Source organism: Sinohyriopsis cumingii, chromosome 4 (assembly GCF_028554795.1).
Source record: "Sinohyriopsis cumingii isolate HCF-2022 chromosome 4, ASM2855479v2, whole genome shotgun sequence".
NCBI lineage: Eukaryota > Metazoa > Mollusca > Bivalvia > Unionida > Unionidae > Sinohyriopsis > Sinohyriopsis cumingii.
Window position 1 is genome coordinate 81,441,667 of NC_142964.1, and position 23,362 is coordinate 81,465,028.

The window sequence follows — 23,362 nt, forward strand, 5'->3', positions numbered from 1 at the left end:
CAACTACAACAACATGAGGTTCATCAATGGGAAGATGAATTCTTAATATACAGAAGAGGGTCATTCTGTCTTAGCAAGGTAAGCAATATAGACAGGTAACATATTACTGATATTAAACATACCTAAGCTCTCTTCTTTTGTTTTCTCTTTGTTTGTTTTTTTCTTGTCACTATTGGAAAAATCTTGAGCATTGTCCTGAAAACTAGCTGGGTCATCTCTTGACAGCAAAATAGCATCTTCAGATTCAGGTTGACTTTCAGGATTACCTTCTGAAGAAAATGCACAGTCTACAGAATCTGAGTCTACTCTCAACTGGTTCTCCTTATCACTATCACAGGCCATTTTATTCACAACATGATTAGGATCACAGTCCAAACTTTTCTGGTTTTCTTGAGCCTTCTTAGCTTTAAATTCATCCTGCATAAGCTGCCGTACATATGGGCTACATACTGATGGGTTTTCTGAAGAGAAAAAAAAACACATTTAATTATACTGGTAGATGAATTTATATTATTACTTAGCAATGAAGTGAAATCTATTATGTGAAAATCAAACCAGATTTTCAACCATTACTATCAAGCACTACTTATATTAAACCAAAATGTTTCTCTGAGATACAGCAGAAAAATAATGTTTAAGGTCTGCACAGTTCCTTTTGCAGCCAAAGGAAGAGACCTCCAGTAATAGCGAATTTCAGTTGAATGCATAACATGAATAAAAAATAAATGGAAATTAATTACTCATACTTGGGTAAGTAAATATAAAGCAATCCCTTATTGTATTGTGTCCATGGGAACCATACAGTATACCCCTTAATAGTGATAATAAAATGGAACCATACAGTATACCCCTTAACAGTGATAATAAAATGGAACCATACAGTATACCCCTTAACAGTGATAATAAAATGGATCCATACAGTATACCCCTTCATAGTGATAATAAAATGGAACCATACAGTATACCCCTTAATAGTGATAATAAAATGGAACCATACAGTATACCCCTTAATAGTGATAAATGGAACCACACAGTATACCTCTTTATAGTAATAATTAAATGGAACCACACAGTATACCCCTTTATAATTACACTAAAATGGAACCATACTCTATATCACTTAATAGAGATAATACAATGTAACCAAATGTATATCACGTTATATTTATAATTAATGGAACCACACAGTATACCACTTTATATTGATAGTAAGACGGAACCATACAGCATATCACTTTATATTGATGATAAGAAGGTTGTTGTTGTTGTCATAGGGTTTAACGCCATTTTTCAGCACACGATAGTCTATACATGGCAGCCAGTATTAATGATGGAGGAAGAACCCAGGAAAACCCCCGGAAATAACCACCGACCCACGAGAAGCTACTGGCAAGCTTTCTCACATACCCACGTTGGCTGAATCTGAGACTCGAACCCACGCAGACAGAGGTGAGATGGCAGTGATCCGTAACAGACAGCGCTTTAGACTACTCAGCCACTCAGGGCCCCATGATAAGAAGGAACCATACAGTATACCACTTGATAGTTATAATAAGATGGAGCCATACAGTATATCACTTGATAATTATAATAAGATGGAGCCATACAGTATATCACTTGATAGTTATAATAAGATGGAACCATACAGTATATCACTTGATCGATATAACAATATGGAACCATACAATATATCACTTTATGCTGATAAAAAGATGGAACCATACAGTATACCACTTGATAGTTATAATAAGATGAAGCCATACAGTATACCACCTGATAGTTATAATAAGATGCAACCATACAGCATACCACTTGATCAATATAACAATATGGAACCATACAATATATCACTTTATGCTGATAAAATGATGGAACCATACAGTATACAACTTGATAGTTATAACAAGATGGAACCTTAGAGTATATCACTTTTTATTGATAATAAGAAACCATACAGTACACCACTTGATAATTATAAGAAGATGGAACCATACAGTATATCACTTTTTATTGATAATAAGAAACCATACAGTACACCACTTGATAATTATAACATGATGGAACCATACAGTATATCACTTTTTACTGATAATAAGAAACCCTACAGTATACCACTTGATAATTATAACATGATGGAACCATACAGTATATCACTTTTTACTGATAATAAGAAACCATACAGTATACCCTTTATAGTGTTAATAAAATGGCATGCATGACCATACTTGCCTTGCAGCAGGAAATTTGCTATAACAAATGAGTGGTCATATCAAATAATCTGAGAAAATTCTGAATGTAAATTATATGCAAATAATATTTAACTGACTTAATGATCAAGAATTTGCATTGTTCATCTTTTACATTTCATAAACATTTAAAGTGATTTTATAAGAAATAATCTTTTGGATACTTCTTTGGCACAAACTGAATGTAACCAGGATTTGTTTAGTGTTTTACACCACAGCAACACAGTTAGGTTATTTAGTGCCAAGGCATTTGGTTTCAGAGTCTTGTCCAAAGACACATTGCAGGAGAGCTCATTGGTGTACCTAACCAGAAATGGCTTTACAATGTTCGATTTTACAACTGACCTTTCATAGTTAAATTTGACCATGTGTGTGCATGAAGAGCCTGAATTATTCTCTTGATGCCTGTTGTCTCAGGAAAGTCATCTGTAAAAGAATACAAGATTTATCAAGAAAATTCCCTGAAATTTCAAATCATTTACCACAGACTAAAAGCATCAGATTTAACATTTTTGGAGTAAATGACAATAAACTTTTTAATAGCATTTTAACTTGAAAAAATTTACAATACATTTTAGCAACCGACTCAACTTTTTTTGCATACTTTAAACTATTTCTTTTTTGCTGTAGAAATACTAAATCAGAAGTAAAATATTAAATTAATCTTTCAACTGATTAATTAATAGAATGAATATAATTAATCCATTAATAATATTAATAAGCAACACAAAAAATAACTTAATATTTCAATTACTTTTTGAAAATTTCAAATGTTTAAAGAACTAGAAATGTGATTGTGTCATAAATGCCTCAACTGCTCTGTTAGAAAGAAGGGTTTATCTAGAAATGAGCAATAATTTACCCATAATGTAAGCACTACTGATAAAAAAGGAGGGTATAACTCTAAAATATCACGTGGATTGGCATCTTTATCATAGATTTAAACAATCTTCAGAATGCTATCAAGATGGGTCAAATTATATAAAACAGCTCATTTTAATATTCTATTTTTTTTTTTACGAACAGTGTATATATTTAAAATTAAAAGTTGATTGGCATGATTTGAGCAGTTTTGGAGAATAAGCCATTGAAAGGTTTTCTATGCTTAGTAATCGTGGCCATATTTGAAGGTGGATCATCAGTATCAGATCTCAAAACATGTGAGCCTTCTTTGCCAAGTGGCTCTACGTCAAATTTAGTCAAGTTTTAATAAATATTATCTTTTTCTTTAGAAATTGCTATTTTGGTGGCAGCAGCCATATTCTAATGTCATTCATCTTTCGTATAAATTCAAAAGGTCTTCATGTCTGCATACCTTTTATCAAATTTTTGTCAAATTATATTTAGTAGCTTTGGAGAAGAAATTATTTAAAGGTTGTTCTATTTCTAGTAAAAGTGGCTATATCTGATGGAATCAATTAGACCCACTTCAAAGGTCTTCAAGACAAGATACTTTTTGTTAAGCTTAGTCAAGTTCTACCCAAAGTCTTGGATTATCAAGTCAAAACCTTGGCTAGTGAAGATGCAAGATAGATGCCATGGTGTCTATATTGGATATCAGATTGGCACCATTTCTATCTGGTACCAATCCAATATCATAAGAAGTCTTTTGGTCAAAGTACAATTTTGACATCTAGGAGAAGTAGTGATAACAATATTCAAATTGGCTTAAACTGATTATAACTGATACTCTTTCAATATAATGACAATAAAACAAGAATTTTCTGTACACTCAACCTAAGATGCTGCATTATTTGTAAATCACACTTTGAATAACAGTCTTTCCAAAAGCACTGGATGAAGCAAAGATCATGTTGGTCAGGGAAATAATAGATATGACAAAAAAAACCTGATATATAACAGTGCAAACCTGCCCAGGCACTTTCAAAATCTACCAATTTCGTTTTCAAGGGCACAAAGCCTCAAAAGATAATTACACAAAAAACATAATAAAACACAAAAAGGTGAGTACTATACAAAGTCTATATTGTGTTTTCTGTAGATAATTACAATACAAAACAGAAGTTGAACAATACTGAGTGTTGTTACTATTTAGTGCTAGCAAGGCAGGAACATCTTATCTAGAACTGACCCTAACTGTCAGCTTTAGTAGTTGTAAGTTCCTTGTTACCTATGCATTGATAAATGCCAATTTTGATTCTCTCAGACATCCTAAAATTCCAAATGCCAGACTTTTGACAAAAATACATCATACTGATAACATCATGCAATAAATTACCATCCTCATCACTGTCCTCCTCTGGTGCAAGCTCGACAAGTTCAAAATCATTGTCAATACACCATTCCTGAACTGTAAGTCTCTTTACCTCTGGAATTCAATGTACAAATTTACTCATCATTCAGCATTTTATAAATCTGAAATGAATGTAGTTCTGATATTACTATTCTATGGTCTTAAACTAAGTATTAGAAAAGATCGAAAACCAACAAGTTTCGTAAAATTCAATGCATAATTTATTTCCCTAGAATATAGATTGAAAATCTAAAAAGAACTTATTGTATTGCAAACTAAATCCTATCTGATCATCCATGTGCAACAATGGCCATCACTGCTGCAAAATGACTGAAGTTGTTTAAAATAATTAGTTGATGGATATGCCCAATCAGATTTAAGTTTTTTTCCACTGCTTCATTTATGGGAAATTATTTAACAAGAATGCCAGGACCTGCATGTTGAGCCCATGATTAAAGCATTGCTGTAAAACATGTGACCTTGACTACAAGGTCAAAGGGCTAAGTGCATTTCACAGACTGAATTGGCCTAGCTCATAATGATTCATCCAAAGTATGAAGAAAATGGATCATGGAGTTCATAAACAAATGAGAAAAAAAAAAAAACTCTAAAACCTGCATGCAAATTACTATAACTGACTTGTACAGGGCAGATCAAATCCCATAGCCCAACACTCATTTGAAAATAAAAATTTTGCAATTTAGGCAAGTTTCGTCCTTTAATCACTTCATCTGGCCATTACTGTATCCTGAGCAGTCTACATTTCTCCATTTATTTATTCATATCCATTTCATAGATGGCTGCTAAGTCTTAATCAGAACACTTAAAACAAAACAGATCTGGTATCATAAATTAGCACTGTTTTAAATGGTTTTGTTATGTTGTGCTTACTCAACCAAAATATTCTGAGTGGATCACCCTTTGATTTCAATCCAGTTAGTCAAATGTAATTAAATTAATAAAATACATTTTAATGACATGTGTTGGTTTCCTTTATGAATTGATTAAATATAATGATGCTTAATTTTTAATTGATTATACAGAGGATCAGGAAATGTTCTGTTTGAAGCGAAGCCTAAAAACCTTGATACATCACTTGTTTTATCATTGAAAATGGTAGATATGAGCTGGAAATTTGAATTAACATTGTGTAAGAAGTCATATATTTCTTAGAAATCATCTTTCCAAACAATATTCTTGGTATACCGTAAATAACAATATTCAATGAAATTTTGATCAATGAAAGTGTCACTACTGGAGGCAGAATTTTAATAAATAAATAAAAAAATTAATAAGTTTTATGAAGTGTAATTTGTTTTTAAGTTCCATTTTTTAGTTTGGTTTAAATGTAATCATCATAAATGCAATGTGCTCTCTTGTATTCAAACATGAAATTTGTCAATCTAATGTAACAGCTGTGTCTGCAAGTGTTTTTGGGAGAACCTAATTAAGTGCCAACCATGTTATGATATCTGACTGGCAATAGTATTTGTTGTATTGCTGCACTGAATTAAAAGCATTGTAGGAGTTATGTAACATTTTGCATTCATTAATGCACACAAAAATACACACACATGGACAGACCATGGTTTTGTTGTTCAGTAGAAATAATAGAAACATTAACACGTATCGTATCTGTATTAGTCGTGAATATAATACGATTCACCATGATTTTCAGTGCACTGGTGACAAACCAACATCTTTATCTCTGGTTCAAGCTGGTTAAGGTAGGGCAACCAGGATTTCACAGAATCAAAGCTGTTTTTCTGAAGGAGAAAAAAAGATAATAATAAGATGATGTTAAACAAACATTTGCATTCAATAGCTGCAATAAAAAAAATCTTTAACACTGAAAATGACAGATACTTAGCAATAAATGGGATTTTTCATAACATTTAAAAAAAATGAGAAAGATTTTTATACAATAACATTGACATTTGGCCTAATGGAATTTTGCTGTGTATAAACCTTTTTCAAAAATGTATAGAACCCAGAAACAACAGGGGCCCTAGCTAATCTAAGGACTATCATCTCCAATGAAGTTTTCAAAACAATCACGGCTCAAACTGGATGAGGTCACCAAGCCTGTTTTGGAGTTTGTTTCTATGTAATTGATGATCAAATGAGAGCTTGGGGGAAAAAGAAGGTGCACCAGATACTGGATCAATGGATGGTAGGATCTGTGAGTGTTGACTAAGATTAAATAAAATAATAATGAAAACAAACCAAACCAATTTGTATCTTTAAGCTAAAGAATTGATAAATTTATATCAATCAGGATTAGAGTTGCAAGAACAATTTAGTTGCATACTAGCATAACATCTTCTTTATGTCACACACATTATGACATCATAATCCTGATGACATCAGTATTTTTCCTTGGGATGCAATCTAAATGTATCTACTATTTCTCCAGACTGACATCAGCAATGGTTTGTTGTTATTGCCTTTATTCTTCCAGACTGCTGTCTGCAAGGGTTTGCTGTTTATGTCTTTATATCTCCAGACTGATATCTGCAAATTTCTTACGCAGATACAATCTGGGTAGGCTGAGGCTAGAATCAAGTGTAAAGTATAATAAAATTTCTGTTCTTACCCAAGATTTGAAAAATATCATTGTTTCTAAGATCTTATTAGATAGCTTATGATATTCTTAAATTTAAATGTCTTGTTACTCTTCATGGAATCATAACTTCTGGCTAATGGCTCTCAAAATTGATGTGTTTTGTTTCTAAAAAATTATATAATTGAGATACCTCAACATATCATTAACAAAGAAAGCAAAAATTCCTGGGTGTTTTTTTTTAAAAAAAACATTTATAATGTCAACATCTAATCCATTCACCATGGAACTGAAATTGATTTATATTCTCTTTTTTAACCTATAAAAATTATAGGTAAACAAGATACACAAATTTCTAAAAAGACTTTGTAATTTGATCTATAAATCTCTGAACAAAGCATCTATTCACCATCAAAGAGGAATCTTTAGATAATCTACCATAAGTTTGTTTATCTCAAACATATATCTGCAACTATCAGTTCAAATTCACTTGATATTTACAACTTAGTTTTCATTCTTACTTCACTAAAATTCTGCATTACAGTAAATCCAAAGCATGAGCTACAAATGCATATCTTAACAAAACTGAAAATGTAACATGCTTTCCAAATGGTTGAAAATAAAAATTTACACCAGTAAATTCACAAAACATTGTCAGAAACTTTGACAACATTGTGAAATCATAACTCTTCATGTCATGTAATAACACAGAGAATTTCATATGTGGCAATTTTTCTCAAATCAATTTACAAAGTGTAAAGGAATCTTTTATATGAGGATCTGAATTGTCAGGACAATTAATGTAATTTAATTGTTTCCGATTTTTCTAGACTCACAATCACCTCTCAACCTTCCACTCTATGGGAATAAAGACCATTTTCTTTCACAGGCTGAGGTCTGACCTTGTAGTTAGTGCAAACAACATGTGTGTTTATGCATATAGGGCTTGAAATAAGCTGTAGCCCACTATCCTGAGGCTAGTAAATTTCTTGTTGTCGGGCTAGTTGACTTCATAATGTGAATAGTCCAATGACCTATAAAGTTTCAGTTGTTGCCAACATTGTTTTGTGAGAAGGGCTAGTGATTATTCTGCAGGACTTGTAAATTGCTCAATCTGCAAGTCCTTATGGCTACAAAGAAAGTTTTATTAAATTCTATGCCTGTTATAATTAAACAGTCATTTGAATTACTTAGCACAGACTTTAGATGTTGAAAGAACTTATGATTTTAGAGACAAGATAGTGGGTTAATTGCCTCTGATTAGCAGCAGTAGCTTATATGTAGTTTTATAGGAAGTATAATTTTTATACTTAATATCCATTTAAATGGTTCAAATGAAATGTCAACATGAAATACATTCTTTAATTACTCAAATTACACATCACCAGCATATAATTACTCAAATTACACATCACCAGCATATAATTACTCAAATTACATATCACCAGCATATAATTAAATTACACATCACCAGCATATAATTACTCAAATTACACATCACCAGCATATATATCCACTTTAATGGCTCATGTTATGTGTCTCTTCTCTGATGGCTGAAGTGACATGTCACCAGGAAATATCCACTTGAATGACTCAAGTTACGTGTCTCTACTCTTATGGCTGAGTGACATGTCACCAGGAAATATCCACTTGAATGACTCAAGTTACGTGTCTCTACTCTTATGGCTGAAGTGACATGCCACCAGGAAATATCCACTTGAACGACTCAAGTTACGTGTCTCTACTCTTATGGCTGAAGTGACATGTCACCAGGAAATATCCACTTGAATGACTCAAGTTACGTGTCTCTACTCTTATGGCTGAAGTGACATGTCACCAGGAAATATCCACTTGAATGACTCAAGTTACGTGTCTCTACTCTTATGGCTGAAGTGACATGTCACCAGGAAATATCCACCTGAATGATTCAAGTTACGTGTCTCTACTCTTATGGCTCAACTGACATGTCTCCAGCAAATATCCACTTTAACAGCTCAAGTGACATATCACTGGTAAGAAAACAGTTTAATGGCTCAAGTGACAAGTTACAAGTAAATATCCACTTTAGCAGCTCAACTGATATGTTGTTCTCAAAACTCTATTTGTGACAGTAAGTAAAATCACTATAATCATCCTAGAACCATCAAATGCATAAAGAATATTATTTTGGTATGTTAATACTGGACATATTTCATCATGTGGTACACCAAAGTCATATTTTAATGAGTGGTGTTGTTTGAGCAGGAAAAAATAATTTTCTATTTTTGCATGCCAAACATGTTCCTAAACCAAAGCTTTTGAAGATTAAAGTCACTCTTCAACACACACACACCCTTTTGTAAGTACATCTCAATTTTCATTGTATTAATAGCTGATCTTAAAACAATCCATGAGTTAAGAGAATCTGTTGCAATAAAGTATGAACCTCAAAGAAAGTCTGAGTGAGTGATACTGCATGCCAGGTTATTGATACTGGTTGGGGGTCATGTAATGCAGGGGACATAACTTCCATTGCCAAGTGAATGGTGAGAAAGTAAAATATCTCTAGCAAAAATAATTTCAATGTCTGAAAGGTAATGAAGCTTCCATTTATTGCTCCAGCTCATAAAATACTTGTTTTTCTTGATGCAATTAAAACTTCTGAATGAATACACAATCTTGCATTGTATGATGGAAACTCTAGCATTTTCATATGTGAAAATATAAGGATATATTTTTCATATGTGAAAATACAGGATTGAAAAAAACATAAACAATAAAATTCTACATTTCACAAACAAGTATAAAATATATGACTGTTATCCTTCAAATTTTATCTGATCTTTGTCCCATAATTCCAATTAATTTTCCTAAACTACAAATGTAAGAATCAAAAGCAAAATTATCACTAATTAAACATATAATTTTTAAAACAACTAATGATAGACTATTGTCCCAGGACTCCCATCCCATTATTATGATAAGACTATTGTCCCAGAACTCCCATCCCATTATTATGATAGACTATTGTCCCAGAACTCCCATCCCATTATTATGATAGACTAATGTCCCAGGTCTTCCATCCCATTAAGAAGATATTACAATATTAAAATGGATACCTGATGAGGATCAAAACAGACAAGAAATGCTTCAACACTTTCTCCAAAGCTTGCATTTCCAATGGTTCTTTCTTCTGTGGTGCAAAGTTGGACACTTGCAGTATAGTATTTGGTCTCTATATTCCAGTCATATGCACATATCTTCTCCAAAATACATGTCCCATTTCCCAGGTCATCCAACTTTAATATCTCTGTGAAGAAATGTTCATTGAAATGTGAAGAAAGATTCATTCTTCAAATGCATTATTTCAATGCATACAAATTAAGTGTGCCATAGTTCTGGCATCTATTAATGATGGCATGATAATATAATCACTGAATTACAACATCTTAATTAGTCCTTACTTAGTCAATTGCTATAATGTGTCAGAATCTTAATTAGTCCTTACTTAGTCAATTGCTATAATGTGTCAGATCCTAGCAGCTAACTATTCCAAATAAGCTAATAATACATCTACCAACATATATCTTTGAAAACACTTGGAGTAAAACTGGACTTCCAACCTGACTAGTTGACTCTGGGCATTCTAGACACCAAGAATACCTGAGATTATTTAAAACCTGTTGGTCAACAAGCATATCATAAAAGATGGAGAAATAAAATAACCAAAATGATCAATCAGGCAAAGAAAAGATTAATATCAGTTGGCTTTAGAAAATAATTGCAAAAAGAATTCTGTGGAAAGTTTTTAACAAACTAGGTGCAGGTGAGCATTCCACAAGGCCATCCAAAATCCAACAACTTAACCAAAATGGTCAGATTATTGATAAGGATGTTGAAATATCATATATATGCAACAAAATTTTTGCCCAGAATTAAGGAAACAACTATCAACTCTAATCACAATGAATTAGGAAATTTCTGATCAGAATTTTTTTTGGACCTGTTATCTCTGCAATACCAAATGAAAAGGTTTTGAATTTTCTGCAAACTACTGCAATAAGGAAATCAACAGGGCTAGATAATATTGGACCACGTCTCCTGAGGGCTGCCTACATAATATTAAACCATGTTTCTTGAAGCCTGCCGCTGATAAAATATCTGACAACATAGCTTACATATGTAATTGAAGCACATCCACCTCAGTGTTTCCCCAGACATGGAAATTGGCAAAAGTTACCTCAGTTAATAAGTCTGGCAGCAAATGAAGATGTTAATAACTATAGGACCATATATGTTTTACCAATTCTATCCAAACTAATTGAAAAACATGTCCATGACAATCTTTTAATATACCTATCAAACTATAACTTTATTCATAAAAACCAACCAGGGTTAAGACAAAGCCACTCCAGTGAGACAGCCCTGACGTCCATTATAGACAGATGAATTACTATCCCAGATAATGACAATTAGTTGGACCCACACAAGTTGATCTATTAAAAGCTTTTGACTTTGTTGATTGTGATATTCTTATCAACAAAATGAGGATTTATCAATGTGACAGTTCAATGATTGATTAGTTTATATCATATCTAACCATGAGAATATAGTGTGTCAAAATAAATGAGTAATTCTAAAGGAGAACCAACTGCACATGGAGTATCACATTGATCAATCATAGGCCCACTCCTCTCCACTCCTCTTTCTCATTTCCATAAATTATCTGCCACTGAAATAGGCAACTGTATTTCATCTACTGACGTATATGCAGTTGATATCACACCAACAGATGTCAAACTGCTAAAATCAGAACTAGAGGTCTCCCTTCAGAATGGTTTACTTAGAATAGATTCCTGCCATATGGAAAATTTCATGAAAGCAAATACAAACAAAACTAATGTATTAATTATTACTACAAAACAAAAAAAAAGAAAAAAAATTGGAAAATAACAATTTGAATCTTAAAGTGAATTGAATTTGCCTACAAATGGTTACCCATGACAAAACAAAAAAAAGAAAAAAATTGGAAAATAACAATTTCAATCTTAAAGTGAATTGAATTTGCCTACAAATGGTTACCCATGACAAAATCCTTGGGGTGATGGTTAACAATAATTTGAATAGACTGAACATATTCAAGGTGTATGTCAATTCATGTCTGTGGTTAATTAGTAAGATAAGGCCATATGTATCAACTAAACATTGATTATTATATACAACCATACCTAGACTACTGTAATGTTATGTGGAGAAACACTTACAAGAATATTTACAATTATTCCACTTGCAAAAGTAGAGCTCGCAGACTCATTGCTGAAAACATCTCAAATTCAATGAATGATATTCAAAAGTTAACATTAAGTAAACAAATATTTTTGAGAAAAGCTAAACTTATGCAGTTTCAAACAAAATGGTCCCATTATATCTTAATGAACTATTTCATAAAACACAGCAACACTCTGAATTTAAGATCAATTTCAGCTAACAACCTCTCCATCCCAAAACCAAATAAAGAACTCTTTAAGAAAAGTTTTCAATATTTAGGAAGGATATTAGAGAAAGTACAATTATAAATGCTTTTAATTATGTCTAATTTGATGGACGAAAAGTGCAACCTGTTCAATTTGACAAAAACATTACAGCTTAAAGCATAAATTCACAAACTGTCCACATTCTTGTCTCACTTTTTTTGTACTGTATATACACAGTGTACCTAGTTAGAGCATGTTCAATTAAATTTTCTGTTTATCATGTCCATATATACAAATGTATTAGCAATGCTGTGTATGTGTGTGTGTTACAATGTATATGTACTTCAAATGTAAATATGCATATAATAGTGGGCTACAAGGATTAGTTCCATGCAACTGTGTCACCCTCTTTAAATAAATGTATTATTATTGTTTTTGTTATTATTATTATTAACTCCTCCACATTGTAAAATTTGTAAAGTACACAGCTTGATTTCCAAAAAATTTCCTAGACAAACTTTTAGCTCCTGAAAACATATCAAGTTCCAGATCCATGCCTTGTAGCCTCAGGGCTGTAGAACAAATCAAAATCCAGATTCATCCCCTGTAGCTTTGGGGATGTAGAACAAATCAAACTGCATCACAGACCTTTTAGTATGAAATGGGAGTCATTGGGATTGCAGGAGCTAACTGCAGGAAGTCACTATGGCTGGCAAATAGAGAATGCCTGAAACTGGATTTGGTAGAAGAGAGAGGAGCAATGGAAAAGTTCATTGGTTTCAGGCTGAGTCTTATCAACTTAGCGGAGAGTGTTATGGGTCAGTGCCGAAACACTCCAAGAAATGCATTCACACCCATTGACCGAACTGATTGCAGTGAAAAACTGTATTCACACACACACACACAACTTTTAATTTTCCCAATTCAAATTGTTATGTACATTTAATTTGTATTGAATGTTGGCTTTTGTCCAAGATAATGTCATTTATATTTGTTTTGTGTTATTGACCTTTGTTCACAAGTGACAGTGGGAGTCAGGGTCTACATGCCTAAAGTCATCATATGATAAACATGTTTACTAGGTTTTAGTTCTATGAGTTCTAGATACGGCCCTGATTCTGATCTTAGAAATTTCTAGAAAAAAAATTTGTTTACAAGTTGATGGAAATTTCCATTAAGATGACCCTGATCGTGGTCCTCAAATTGTGTCTTAGGTTTTTATATTAAGGTTGACTATAGTAGAATTACTCATTACATATCTTAACATCAGTTTTAGTGGGATCAATTTATGTTGTGTTTCAGTTTATATTTAATAATTTATTTATTTAAATTATTCACTGGAATTACAAAGTGCTCATTTATTTGGGACAAAAGTCACTACTTTGGAATTTCTGTGAATTTACTCAAGGACATTTTGGATTATATAATTGTGATACATCAAGAAAATGTTGGCACATTTGAATCTACTGGTACATCAGCAAATTCAAAATTGGAAATCCTTTGGAAAACCACTTACATTCATTCAAAATACTCTATCTTTTAGACTTGAGACAGAATTTTTTAAGGTCTAATGTATTTGGGATTTAATTCATAATACATGTACTGTAAGTTATTTTTCAAATTTTCACTTTGTATTCCAGGGAAAAAAATTTATCTGTTGAATTTTACAAAACTTGTCAGTTTTCATTCCTTTCTGTTACTTAGTTTAAGACCAGAGAGTTGTAACAGAAATTTGAGGTCTCATCTGGGAAGTGAATTTCTTTAATATATTTCAGAAAGTGTCAATTTGTTTTTGAAATCCAAATTCACTTTGTTTGTGAACTATTTTTTAGTCCCTGGTATTTTAATTTCATATTTTGTAGAATTTTTAGTGAAAACCAACAAGTCTTCATAATGTAATCAAAAGTGGAAAACGATTTTTAAAATCCTGGCCAGGAAGGCTTAGAATCCTTGAAAGAGGACAAACTGCTTCTGCTTGCTAGGCATTATTATCTTTCTGAGGTGAAAACTTCTTTAATGAAACAAGAAATAAAACATATTTTGGTCCAGAACTTGGTGGAAAAGAATTTTTTGGATAAAAGTGCTTTGGGTATGATTAGTAAGTCTCTTGATCTGATTGAAATGAAATTAAAAGAACTGAAATTAAAAACCAGGTAAAATAAATTAATCAGCTTAAAAAAAATATGATGCATATCCAAAATCAGAAAGAGGAATGAAAAATACAATTGCAGAGAAAGGCAAAGGGGGGGGGGGAGGAGGGGAGAAATGCAAATACAAATGTCATGCAAATTCAAAAAGAGAAGAAAAAACAAACAAAAAATACAATTGCAGAGAAAGGCAAAGGGGAGGGGGGAGAAATGCAAATACAAATGCCATGCAAATTCAAAAAGAGAAGAAAAAACAAACAAATTCAGTTGCAGAGAGAGAGAGAGAGAGAGAGAGAGAGAGAGAGAGAGGATGGAACAATTCAAATGCAAAGAGAAAAATAGGAGACATACAATTCATATTAACAGAATTAGAAATGGCAAGCGGAAAGCACCAACCCACCCCTTTACATGCAAGTTTAGGTTTTGTAGTGACTTTGGTTAAACCAAACTTCAGAATTCAGAAATACTGAATAATCTGGAATATAAACTTTCACATCTATAATCACAAGAAAAGACTGAACTAAAACAGACAAAATCAGCACTTATTTCTAGATGTTTCAACATGAGCAAATAAATCTACCATGATGCAGAAATTGAATATTATACACCTATGAAACAGTATCCTTACAGATGAATCCGCTCAGACAGGAATGTTTGATAAAAGAAATTCAGTATCTGCTGGAGAATTATTTCACAGAACCAAGCAAAAGTAATTGAAGTTCACCATGTATTCTTGTTTTGAAATAAGAAATACTTTCCACATCTGTAGTGACTATAGAAAAGTAAATAAGTGTCACCAAAAGATTCATTTCCAATGCCAAGAATTGATGTTTGCATTGACAAAATTGGAAATGCAAAATATGTCACCAAGTTTGACCTTCGAAAGGATTCTGGTAAATTCTCCTACTGAAAGAGCAAATAAAAATTTCTTCATTCATAAATATGGATGGACTTTATCAATATAAAGTGATGCCATTTAGTACGAAAGGATTGCCTTTAACTTTCAAGCATTTAATGAACATGATTACATCTGGTCTAGATAAATGCGATAATTACATCTATGATATTATGATCCCTGAAATTAACACTTGGAAACCATTCACAAATTCTTTGACACTGTGATGCAAATTTGACAATTTATGTAGAAGTGAGTTTTGCCATGCTTGTGTTATATTTTTAGGACATATTGTGGGACATGGTCAAGTTAAACCCATGGAAGTTAAGGTCAAGGCTATCTCTGAATTCCCAGTCCCTATTATTTAAAAAAAAGGCAACTGATGCAATATTTTGGTATGGATAGATATTATTGGCAAGTTTTGCTGAAACTTTTCAATAACTGCAGAACCCCTGGTTAATTTATTGAGTAAGAAAACCAAGACAAATGTCAGGAGTCTTTAATAAATTAAAGGCCATACTTTGGACTGCACCTATTCTTTCAGCTCCAAATTTCAGTCAATCATTAAAAATGTCTGTTGATGCAAGTGATATAGGGGTTGGTGGAGTATTAATTCATGAAGATAAAAATGGTGTAGATGATCCAGTGTGCTATTTTTCTAAAGAAAAGAAAATTAAACAAGCACTAAAGAAATTATTCCGCAACTGAGAAGGAATGTTTGGCTTTGATACTGGCCAGTGTAACACTTTAAAGTGTGTATTCGCTTAGCTCCTTCTCTGATTATTGTATTCAGTGATCACTACCCCCTTACTTTCATTCACAAAATGAAAAACAAAAATCTGAGATTATTAAGATTTTGATGTTGCATGCTTGGGGTGATCTTTTCTCTGTATTTTCTGAGGTCTTTTTACATGCCCTATGATTGTGTGTGTGTGTGTGATTAGGATTTTTAACATAGCTTTAACAATTTTTCAGTCATATCACTACAATGTCTGCAATGTGGCAGTTTATAGTGATGTCTAGCACTGGGGCATCATGCCACAGACATGTAGCATGATGTCCCACCCAGTCACATTATCCTAACATCAGGCTGACCAGTCCTAACACTAACCTCTTAATGCTAAGTGCCTATGTGCCTAGTGAGGTAGATGTTAGTACCATTTCTGTAAGTCTTTGGTATGACTGAGCCGGGGTTTGAACCCAAGACCTCCTGCTTCTGAGGCAGACGCTCTAACCACTAGGTCACCAGTGCAGTTCCCTATGATTGTCTTAGGGGCAACCTTCTTGCACCATAGAAGAAAAATATGAGTAAATGGCACAATAGCACTTTCTAAAATAAAGACTGTAAGAATAAAGACTACAGAACCAATGTGAGTCCATAAAAGCAGCATCCTTTTATGAGGTAACAGTAATTAAAACAAAAACATAGTAAAGCAGCATAATCTCCACATAAAATTAGCCCGAGTTCATTTTTAATATGCGCCCAAAATGTAATTCATTGACTTTCACAATACGATATATTTAGATTCAAAGATGCTAAAGAATTTATATACAAAAACTGGTGAAACTCAAGGTTATTACTTGAATAAAGAACATCAAAAGCCTGATGAAACTTAATTGTATAATAAATATCTTGTATTAAATGTGTTAGATACTGGAGCAACAGCATGACAGAGACAGAGAGGGAAATGGTGTACGTTGTAAGTGGTCACCAGAAACTGATTAAAGGAGTAAGGACAAGGGACTAAATATGTGTCACCAAACTAACTCAACATCATTAAAAGAAAATAATATTTAATATAATATTTAATAACAGTGTTGCTACCACTTTGATTTCTGTAGAGTATCCACTGTTGTCAGGTCCTTGTTACAGTACACATGCAGTAGGCCATGAATCTAGCTGGCTCAAAGTGAAAATGTGCTGTATGTACCACCATTACTGCTTAAGGACTAAACAAACGGTGCACATTTCTGTGTAAATTCTAAGTTTTCTGTTCTGATATTTGTTTAACATAGCAATGGAAGCCATTTACAATTTAATTGTCTATCTCTAGTTTGATTGGTTTTCCTTCGTAACAACAGAATAAACAAATGACATTAAACAGAACCCAAATGATGTAAATCCGATCAAGACAGTGTGTAACATGCTTCAAATTTCTTTCAATACAAGTAAAAAATATAAAATTCCTGAAAATGTCAGTGATATATACTTTACACATGGGCCTAATGTGTCCACAATATTCTTAATGAAGACCAAATGTTGAGCTGTTAGGCAGGTCATATAGAGTAGCGTAAGCCCCCAAGACTTGTTTTTGTTCATATAACAAAACCAACATGTTGCATGTAGAATTTCAGCATGTGTGGACATCCTGGACGAGTTTCTTATGGGCAACACCAAATTTTTCCTGCTGCTCTTTGAGCTGATGTTGTGCCAGGATGGAGTGTCAGAACTTGCTGACTATGGATTGCGAAATTTCCAAAACATCTTTGACAGCTCATTGCAATGGAATGCCATCACTGACAACGAGCTGCAGCATGTGTGCAAAACAGCTGATGCTGTTGATTTCAGCCAGATGCATTGCTTTAACCATGTTTGCACACCTGTCATGCTGAAGAAAATAGATCTGAGTTTTGGGAATGTTGTATTCCTTGCATAATTTGTCCAGTTTGCTCACCAAATATTCTCCTGTGTGTGATTCATCGAGAGGCGTTGCTGATAAAATTACCTGTTTCCGCTGAAAGTCTTTTGTCAGCCAGTATGCCGTAAGAATCAACAAGGTTATGCCGATGGACAGGTCTGACTAAGCATCAGAGGTCAAATTAATGTCAGATTGGGAAGAAACTAAATCACGCACTTTGCTTTGTATCGCTTATGCATGTCAGGTATCAAAGATGTGGAAAAGTACTTCCGTCTTGGAATTTTATAGTGCGGTTCTGCCTTGGCCATTAAAATCCAATGTCTTCAACAATGGAACATGGTTGCTCTACGGCCATGTGCTCTGCAATAGCTTTGTGCCAATTAATAGCTCTCGTGTTGTCAAATGCAAATGGCTGCTTCCGGTTCAGCATGGCATCAATAGTCAGAGTATGGGAGTTGCTGCAGCTACTGAGGTTAACTGTACAGCATCCTTTTCTTTTTATCTGCCAGAAACAGGCCATGTTCGATGATGTGCATGCAGCGCAAGTGCTGGACAAGATTTGATGTCGTATAGGTTTTAGAATCCTTTCCACCTCTGGAAATGCATGCTTTGCAAAGTGTACACTTTGCTTTGGAGTTGCCAACTGCATCTTCTTTGAAGTAATTCCAGACTAAACCTGAGTGTTTCGAGTTCTAAATTATACATAATCTTGGTAGTATATTTAATACTGTACAATCGCTAGTCAATATTAATAATCCAATCGATTTGCTCTCTTGAAACAATGCTTTAAATCAAGTAAGATACTACTAAGTTGTCCACATGGTTGGATGGATGCACGCACCATGCTGCGAGTTGTACGCTGAAGCAGCTGGGGTATACAGGGGTAATGTCGCTGGTGCTGGCATGACAATATCAATACTGCATAATATTTGTATGTCAGCGTTCAGCTGCTTCAGCGTCCAACTGCTATTCGTTGATTACCAGCATTGCAGTACTGGCTAAAGAACAGATTAACTATAATGAATCATAGTTGCGTAGCAGTTGGAAATTTCACTAGCTATCTAATCTGCTTAGCTATCTGCTAATGTGTATGCTGAAAGTTCAACAGCCAAACGAGGCCTCATTGGCTGGTTGGCTGTTGTGATTGGGATGAGTGCATAAATGGTATTGATAATTTATTGTGTGCAGACAAAAAGCGGTAGTTTACAGCAAGTGTGTTAAAAAGTATTTACTTTTAAGAATATATTGTCTTTCAGTTAACCCCCAAAACAAATGTTTTTTCCTTAATTTCCACTATTTAATTCTGATTTAAAATTCAAGCCACGTCAAGATTGAATTTATATTTTGGAAATTTGTTCACATCAGCACTGATCATTTCTGCCAATACCAATTATATTGATTGTTCTAATAATCGGCCCAATTATGAGTATGGCCGATTAATCGGTACAGCTTTACTTAATAGGGAAGAACTATACAGATAACCATTGTGTATGTAATTTATGTAAAGTTATTTGTATGTCTGTGTGTACCTAATAACTGAAGGGAATTCACAGTGTATGAGTAATCATGGTAATAACTAGCCCTGTCCACAAAGTAATCACACATTTTGTATGACTAACATAAAAGATTTGTATTTTAGAATTGAAATTGTCAGAAAATCATATGGGTAGTCTTTTTTCCATACAAATATATTCATTTTCTCTCTTAATCACCTTAAAGGCAACATTTTCCTACAATCATTTTCCATAATTTCACAGACGCTCGCTATAACATTTATTAGCATCGGTTAACTGATAGAGGGTTAGTGGGATCCAATCATGTAACAATATCATAAGTGGTTTCCCACCCCCAATCCATTAACCAATACTCATAATTAAATATAAAAAAGCCAATGTGTTAACTGGATGGACTGATGCGAAATTATTCGGAGTTTTTCTGACTGGTCTTTAATAAAATGAAAATTTCAGTAATCAACCGCCGTGCGAATAGACACCTGGGTATAATCAGGTTTGAAATTATAAATCAAGAAATGAACTGAGCTCTGTGCATCTTTTATCTCAATTGTGCTTTTGGTCTTTTAAACAGGTACGAGGGAACAAACAAACGGGAAGGTATATTCAGACCATAGATGACAGATACAAGAAAATATCCAACCACCAAAACGGACATAACTGTAGGACTAGGACATACACGTAAGACATCCATATTAAAATAAAGAATTGATGTCCAAAATAGTTAATGCTGCAATAGTGTAAATGCAAGTGTAAACTATATACATCGTTTTTATCTTTGTGTTATCTACCTTTAACCAGAAAATCTGGTTTTATATTGCAACATGACGCTATCAAAACACAGGGGGCTGACATCTTGAAACCGGAAGCGTATAAAACGTCATCAGTTCTTGCTGTTTGCTGTTGCTCAGAAACCATCATGGAGTCGAAAGTTCAGAAGTACCACAACCCTGCATTTAGTCAACAGACCTTTGAAGTACAAATATAACACAGATTGAAATGATGATGGAAGTTGAGAAAAGACCAGAGGATGTTGGTCAAATACTTATTAAGGTTGCCACATGTTTTTAGTTTACACAGTGGTCATATTGTGATCAGTGGGTTTGGAGTCCTCAATTATTCCTGTATCCTCCCGTTTCTTTGGGCTAATGGTCATTTCGACATGTAAACAGTTCGGCCTGTATCAATCAGGCCCAAACGCTACTTTCGGCAGGGGCGATCTGCTGGTCATACCGGACCACGTGTGTTTTATTACGGTTAAACTGTGCTATTTTAATAAGGGTATTTTCATTGGAATAGTATATACGGGTGAGTTCCTGTGATCATAGTATCAGCTGGTCATGTATTTTGATCGAATTAAAGCATCTTAAATTAAAAATGACTAATTCTGACCAAATTACGTGCTGATTCGGACCAAAAGCCATGTTTATTCGGAATTCTTACGGTACTGATTTAATTTTTTGCAAATTATTAACACTTAATTTATGCCGCTGTAATTGAACATCATATTACGGTTGTCTGTTAAATACTTTATTGGAAAAAAATTGCTACTTACATTAGACGTATAGACACACTAATCAAATACATAATTATATTATTTGATGAACCATAATGGTGTATTAAAAAAGGGAAGAGACAGAAAACAACAGAAGTAAGAGAGAGAGAGAGGGAGAAAGAGAGAGAGAGAGAGATTGATTATTGAGTTAATGGAATTTGTCACCCAAAATAGTATTCTGACATTTGGTGCATTTTATTTTTACATACTGATTTTTATTACATGTGCACATTTGAACATGTATCTAAATTTTAAGATAGGTTAGTAAAGATTTATTAAATATTCTTCATATTTGAATATTATTTTATTAAATTTACAATTTTGTCCTTTGGCATTTTTTTTTCTAAAACAGGTAACCAATCTTATTTGTTTTTATCAATGTTTTTATCTAAGAGGATAATTTTAATATAAATCTTAGTACATGTACCTCCCTTCCTCATGAAACTTTGAGAAAATCTTATACAAATGTTTTGCAATTACACCTTTACAAAGATATGCTGATTTCTTAAATTAAAAAAAATAACAAATACTTACAGTAATAATTATTTTCATCTTAAATATGAACAGCAATAAACATGGAAAATTGCAATAAATATAGCCATTGTAATTAGAAGACACATATGCATTCAGCAACTAATAATACTGAGTGGGATTTTTTCAATCTTTCTTATCCAAGACTCAGTTATAGGACAAAGATTTAACATTATTTATAGCCTAAAAATTGACATTATGCAATCAGTTACATACATTGATCAATCCAATAACAAAGATCAGATGATGAGAAATGATCAATATTGAAAAACATCTACTTAACCAGGTTTAATTTAATCAAAAAAATTATTAAAAATCAAGAAACAGTTCAGTTTTTAGTATTTATTTAATTTAATGATAACATTACAACCACAAGGCATAAATGCATGAGGCAATGTTATATTATTCTTTTGATTTTAGCACATAACATAGATTTACATATTTTAATTAGATAAATCACACATTCTCTTCTGCTTATAAATGGGCCAAAACAACTTACATATGTGGGTAGAACTGACCCAGTTGACAGTGAGCCAAAGCAACATCACTGAATCGACCAGGGATTATCTGGTTTGAGACTGAAATGACTTGTACCCATTTATTTGTAACCCTGCTACCAATTTTAAATATGAAAAGCATCAAGGGTTTAAAATACATAGTAATTTCTTCTTGAAATACATTATTCAATCATAATACCCCAGAAGAACCACTACTACATTGCAAATCTGCCCTCCAAGGACAACAGTATCAGTCCACATAGGTGGCAGTTAAAGTGATCTCCCCTTGATATAGGGATTGAATACTTCATTTAATACTTCCACTCTTGCCAAGTTGCATACGCTCAGACGGAGAGGCTCCACAATCCAAATAAAATCAGTTTGCAAGTTTGTATCTTAAAGCAAGTTGGAGTAGTGTTCTTTATGAAGGAAAGTATACTCAATCTATAAATTTCCAATTTTTCTGTTCTTTCTTTCTTTGGTGACAAAGTTTCAGGCTTTGCATGAGTTGTGATTTGCTCCTCTCACACTGCTATAGCTGTATTTAAATAAGTGCAAGACTGGTGTATGATATAAAAAATGTGTATAATAATGTTGTATAATTTCCACTATGGTTGGGATCGATACATAAAAGTTTTCTATATTAATGTAGTCTTAGCTCCCATTTCATAATTATATGCATGACACTTTACTGATGTTAGCTGTATAGGCCATCATTTGGCCTTTCCTTTGGTTAACAATGTCTTACAATTGATAATATCGCATTCATTTTTAAGTATCAGTAATGGTTCATCAATGCATTTTTATGTGCATGTATGGTGTGTTCTATAGAAGACTTTATTATACTGATGTATAGTTACCGCTGTGATTGGATATGTACAGGTATGATTTCAATGCATAGTTTAGTCATAATGCCCACTTCATAGTTACTGTAAGCATTTGTTTTGATAATTTTACTTGTATAGGCAGTCATCTGGCTTTTCCTACCGGTAACTTTTATTATAATTGATATTTTAGCATCCACTTTGTAAGTATTAATAGTGATGTTCCAATACTCTACCTGTATGGGCA

The 23,362-nt window shown here is 33.2% G+C and overlaps 2 protein-coding genes across 2 annotated transcripts in view; one reads left to right on the forward strand and one right to left on the reverse strand.

Moving 5' to 3' along the window:
* Window positions 1-20,576, reverse strand: part of LOC149801540 (alpha- and gamma-adaptin-binding protein p34-like) — a 32,454-nt gene extending 11,878 nt beyond the window's left edge. The window contains exons 1-6 of the mRNA XM_089955734.1: window positions 20,500-20,576; window positions 10,162-10,352; window positions 6,167-6,266; window positions 4,486-4,575; window positions 2,592-2,672; window positions 123-461 (exon numbers count right to left, since the gene is read on the reverse strand). Of these exons, the coding sequence (XP_089811860.1) occupies window positions 123-461; window positions 2,592-2,672; window positions 4,486-4,575; window positions 6,167-6,266; window positions 10,162-10,352; window positions 20,500-20,563 (865 nt within the window). The 5' untranslated portion in view covers window positions 20,564-20,576. The remainder of the gene's footprint in view (window positions 1-122; window positions 462-2,591; window positions 2,673-4,485; window positions 4,576-6,166; window positions 6,267-10,161; window positions 10,353-20,499) is intronic.
* A 30-nt stretch (window positions 20,577-20,606) lies between these two features.
* The window catches only part of LOC149801541 (IQ domain-containing protein H-like), a 106,670-nt gene continuing 103,914 nt past the window's right edge, over window positions 20,607-23,362 (forward strand). The window contains exon 1 of the mRNA XM_089955732.1: window positions 20,607-20,761. Within this exon, the coding sequence (XP_089811858.1) occupies window positions 20,708-20,761 (54 nt within the window). The 5' untranslated portion in view covers window positions 20,607-20,707. The remainder of the gene's footprint in view (window positions 20,762-23,362) is intronic.